Source organism: Haplochromis burtoni, unplaced genomic scaffold (assembly GCF_018398535.1).
Source record: "Haplochromis burtoni strain Fernald_Lab_line unplaced genomic scaffold, NCSU_Asbu1 Contig_157, whole genome shotgun sequence".
In the NCBI taxonomy this organism is placed as follows: domain Eukaryota; kingdom Metazoa; phylum Chordata; class Actinopteri; order Cichliformes; family Cichlidae; genus Haplochromis; species Haplochromis burtoni.
In genome coordinates this window covers 961,045-966,352 of record NW_024582518.1, presented here as the reverse complement: position 1 = coordinate 966,352, position 5,308 = coordinate 961,045, and the positions used below count along the sequence as shown (strand labels likewise).

The following is a 5,308-nucleotide window of genomic DNA, read 5'->3' as shown; positions in this document are numbered from 1 at the left end:
TGGCGCTAATGCGCCGGTTTCTAATAGCCAAAGAAGAAGACCACTGGTAGAGCAGCTGGATTTCTTCACCGTGTGCTCGGGACTGTAAGTTTTCCCTTATTTTAAACTGTATGCTCGCTGTCAGAGAAGTGTCTGCTTTCACTCTGCTTCATATAGAATCAGCAGAAAGCCGCCGCTCGGCTCTTCCAGTGACTTTGGTAACTTTAGTCGGGGCGGAGCATTTCCAGCTGGTTTCCGTTATAAGAGGCAACACAGCCATTTTCCCCAAATAACTCTAACGACCGCTGTTTTTAAATACCACAACCTCAGTCACCCCAACCACTCACAACTTTAAAAGACAGCTTACATCTGTCGGTAAATAGTAAAATCTGTTTCTGTTTACTTTCTGTTTCCCGTCGGGATGTTAATCCTTACATACTTTTCAGGTCAAGTTTGAGAGCAGGTTCATTGTGTGTCAAATTCCTGCGTGTCTTATGTTGGCCGTGTGAGAAGTTATGTTTACAACACTTTCACTTTAAGGAGGATGTTGTTAATGTTAATGTTAATTACAGAATTACAAAATCATGCGTGTTGTTATGATACTTGTAGTGATGGAGTGTTGCCAGCTGTGGGCGCAGCGGCATCCACGCTGGCCTTTGAGACGCTGCTCTCGACTGAATGCTGGTTATTACTTAGGTGGACCTCAGAAGCGCTCTATACAGGAGGGCAAAAGTAAAAGTTTGAGGTTTAATGATGTTTTTAATTACAGTAGGATGGCGTCAGCAGGTCATGACGTCATTGTGACGTGATAGGGCGTCATATTGAAAATAATTAGTGTTTTACAGCCCTTTCAATGGCCTTTCATATGCTATATTACTCAATATGGTTAAAAATCAAGGTAACCTTTGACCTCGAACTTTGACAAAGTGAACTTTGACCTAACAGTGAAGGTAAAGGTCAAATGGTCATTCCTTATTTTCACATACATTTTCATTTAAATTATTATGCCTGTCATGTTTTCATGTCTTAGGTGAAACAGGGCATGATATTATGGGATAGTAGATGTTTTTTCCTTCTAAACAAAGTGTTGTACAGTCTCCCTTCTTTCTTCTTGTAATAATGTCAGACATGCTATTTATACATTCAAATCCATAGCTCAAGATTTGTTGCAGACATGATGTGGGAAACCTGTAGGGTATCTGTTTTTGAAGTTTCCTCCTTATCAGTCAAAAACAGGTGATGCATGTTCACAGATTTTAGTTACTCACTGTTGGAGGGATTTATAACCCACTGACCCTAAAGGCTGGTCAGTTTAGAACAGCAGACCCTTCATTCAAACACAGAGGGTGTGTGAGAGATTAGATTAGAACTAGATACTCGTGTCATTAAATGCATCCTGTATGTTCTGGGATGATTTGTGTTTCCTCTGCAGGTAAAGGTAGAAAGTGTGTGTGAGCTGATGTGAATGTGAATTCAGCAGCATGGATCAGTGTGAGGACAGAGAGGAGGGAGTCCCTCCCTCTAAAACCATTCTGTGTGGGGAACATGAGAGCCAGACCACAGCTCAGAGGTGAGATGACCATCTCTAACTGTCCATGACTCTTCTCCATGTCACAGCTCAGCACTCACATCACTGCTCCATCATTATTCACAGGAACCAACCTGGACCTGAACCCAGCTGTGTGTCCTCAAAGAGTGATGCCTCAGTTGAACGCCACATTGAATTTAAACAACAACCCTCTGCTGCAGGGAGGTAAATATGAACATGGGCTTTTTTGGGTCTTATTTACATGACAGAGTTTAATAGTTTACCACAAGTTTAAAATGACAAATACAATTTAAAATATTTAAGAAAATTTTTTAAAACAATACAAACACAGTTATTGAAGAATTGAAGAGGTAAATCATCTAAAACAGCTACCCACAGAATCTGAATGGTTCCTGTTCCTGTTAAATTAACCAAGTGTTAACAAAGAATACAGTTTAGGAACTAAAACAGATCTTCTGAGCTGAGGACAGACTTCAGAGACCTGCAGTATGATTCTGTTACTGAAATGAGTTTGAGGTGGTCTATAGGACCAGGTAGCATAGAACTGATATACAGTGGCAGCTTCCTGATACAGAGATTGAACAAAGACAAGTAAAATGTGTCTATCATGTCTTTTAGATGTAAAGAAAGGCTTTTTTAAATCCAAAGTAGAGATGAGTACTGCTACCATCAGCGGTGCTAGCAGCAGCAGGTCATCGGCCTCACGTCTGTGTTTTTATCATTCTGCTCAGGTGGTTACAGTCGACATACAAACCTTCATTTTCTTTATATGCTTGTTACCACAGACAGCCTCTACCTTATATTCCACCTGCTGAGTAGCTGATCGATATCTTAGGACGACACTTATTTGGCTTTGTTCATTACTGAAGTATGATGAATTAGTTTAAGTGACTTGAATTTCTTTTTCCACTCAGCGAGGTCAGCAGCTTTTATTCTTCCACTAAAACAAATGTGATGCCTTTCTAATTTGTTTCCAACCATTTCATTATACAGTAATTGTTAACTTACCCATATTACACAAACACTGTGAACTAGGGCTGCCACGATTCCTTGAGTAGTCACGATTACGTTGACGACTAATTTAATAGTCGACGCGTCTTTTGAAGCTTTGTAAGATGCTGAAAGACGCCGGAATAAGTAGGATTTAAGAGTGTAGTAACGGACTGAAACAAAAGATGGCAGCAATGCATTTACAAGGATGCCAGCTGCTGTTAAACGCCAAAGAAGAAGCAGTCTGTGTCCAAATTCAGAGGCCGCATTTGTAGGCCGATTACGTTACAGCGACGCAACAAAGGCTGTCCAAACTTGAAGACTTCTCCATATGCGGCAGGCAAATGCGTCCTTAATTTCCCCCAGATCTGAAGGATTGGTCGGGTGTATCATTCGTGACACAACCTATCCCAGAATTCATAGCGCGGCTCAGTCAATTCCAGTTTCCAACAATGGCGGCAGCTACTTAGGTTTAATGTTGCTGTTATTACTCTTTCTGGGTTGCAAAATAAAGTTTTCAGATATTTTCAGGCGAGAATGTAGCTGTGTAAACTTCAAATATTTGCTTAATTTATCAAGACATCACACATTTGCAAAAGTGATCCGACGTTTTCATAGACGAACTGGCCGGGAGGTCAAGGTTCAACTCCCGGCACATCGTTTTCAAACCGTCCGCGGTCTTTTGCTACTCAGGTTTAACATGATACAGTATAAGTCACTTAGATAACTTAAAAATGCTATTGCTTGGCTTTTTTCAGTGTTTGTTTGTTCCTGAGTAAACCGGTTTAGCTGAGATTAAAGTTTTAGTTTTCACACAGTTGAATAAACGTCAAACAGAAAACCAATTAAACAGAAGTGTGAGATGGTAGAGAATTTACTCCAGTGTCCTGTAATATTTTAGATAGCAAGGAGCAGACGGCTGAGTTTATTAAACTCCACCAAGACAATCTGCAAATTTCATTAAAAGTTTAATAAACCATCATCTTATCTTTAGTTTTGGTTAGCACATACCTTAAACACTTTAAACACTAAGCTAATGATAGTTATATAAGAGCAGATGCATGCTGGTGCAATATCCTGTACATTTTATGTCCAATGGATCTAATTAGTCGACTAATCGCAAAAATAATCAGTGACTAGTCGACTATCAAAATAATCGTTTGTGGCAGCCCTTTTGTGAACCATGTGAACCAGCACAACATGATCTCAGATTCAAAGGTAACCATCAGAGGAGGAGCAAAGCCAGCAGGAATCATCAGCTGAGCGTTTTTTGTCGTCATCAAACGAGTACAAACTACTGCAAACAAAGAAAGTTGTTAGTGTAGGAAGAATGCCTTTCTTGTTAGCTTCCTCCATACTATGTAAACTGTTAAAAACTCTGTATTTTGAACATGAACCTGAGCACAGCTACATCTCCTTGAAGACTGCTGCCTCAGTTGAACATCATATTGATGTTATTAGAAAGCAGGATGACAGCGAGACTAGAGCTCAGATGTGAGTTGACCATGTCTAACTGTCACAAACTCTCTGACCTCCATGGCACTGCTGAGCCCTCAAATCAATGCACCGTCTTTATTTACAGAAATACAGTTAGGACTACAGCTGGATCTGACCCCAGTCCTGAACCTAGCAATGTGTCCTTGAAGAGCACTGCCTCGGCTGAACGGGTCATTGAATTTAAAGGACAGCCCTGTACTGCGGAGAGGTAAACATGAGCTTTGCTCCACATACAGAGCTCCGAAATGTCTTAACAAAGGAATATGTCAATTTTTCAACATGAGCTCAGCTTGATGTGTTTTTGTTTTTAGTGAAAGTCAAAGAAGAAAAAACTAAAACACGGCTGATGACGGAGTTTGAGTCTAGTGTGTGTTTGAAATGAAAAACAGATTTACGAACATGTTGAAAAAAAGAAAAGCTCAGAAAAACCAAGTTAATAAAGAGTTAACTGCATTAAGGACGCTGTGTAAATGTACATAAAATTAGTATTTGATCATTTTTAAATTGCATAAATCCACATCTTATTTACAATTGAATACAGACAACATATAAAATCTTTAAATAAGCCAATGTACCATTTTAAGAAGAGCAGTAGCTCATTTTGAATTTGATGGCAGCAGCACAGCCCAGTGGAACAAGGTTGCCACTGTGTAGAACTCTCTCTTCTTTACACAACAGTCCATAAACATCTGGGACCAGTTGCTGGACCTTTGGGAGAGCAATGGTGTCTCATTCTTGTTTGATATAGTATTTTCGCTGCTCAACAGCTCCAGGTCTTCTTTGTCATATTTTTCATTTTATGATGCACCAAAGGTTTTAGTTGTTTGAAGATCTGGACTGCAGGTAGGCCAGCTCTACATTCAGGCTCCTCTAAAACCACTTAGCACTGATGGTGCCTTTAAGATTTTCAAGCTGCGAGTTCCATAGGCACCAGTGCACGCCCACACATCAGAGGCTCCGGCTGTCAAACTGAACACTGATACCAAGCTGCATGTTTTTTCTCCCTCTTTAGTCTGGGGGATGAAAGATCCATGTCTTCCAAAAAGAATTTCAAATTTTCTTTTGTCTGATGACAGAACAGTTTTCCACTTTTCCTCAGTCCGGAGGCGATTCAAACCATCAATCCCGACAGTGATCATGGGCAACGTGAACTCGTTACAGAATAAGATTGACGAACTGTGCGCTCTGAACAACCACAGACTATACCGTGAGTGCAGCTTGTTTATCTTCACGGAGACGTGGCTAACCGAGCTAACGCCGCAGGCTAACGTAGACCTATGCGGTTTCACATCC

The 5,308-nt window shown here is 40.5% G+C and overlaps 1 protein-coding gene across 2 annotated transcripts in view; it reads left to right on the top strand.

Annotated features, from left to right (window-relative positions):
* Positions 1-5,308, top strand: part of LOC102290431 (NLR family CARD domain-containing protein 3) — a 15,599-nt gene continuing 10,291 nt past the window's right edge. Inside the window, exons 1-4 of one of the 2 annotated variants that reach the window (XM_005932746.3) lie at positions 1-84; positions 1,412-1,549; positions 1,634-1,732; positions 4,101-4,223. In XM_005932746.3, the coding sequence (XP_005932808.1) occupies positions 1,461-1,549; positions 1,634-1,732; positions 4,101-4,223 (311 nt within the window). In that variant the 5' untranslated portion in view covers positions 1-84; positions 1,412-1,460. The other variant, XM_005932747.3, reaches the window with a different exon arrangement.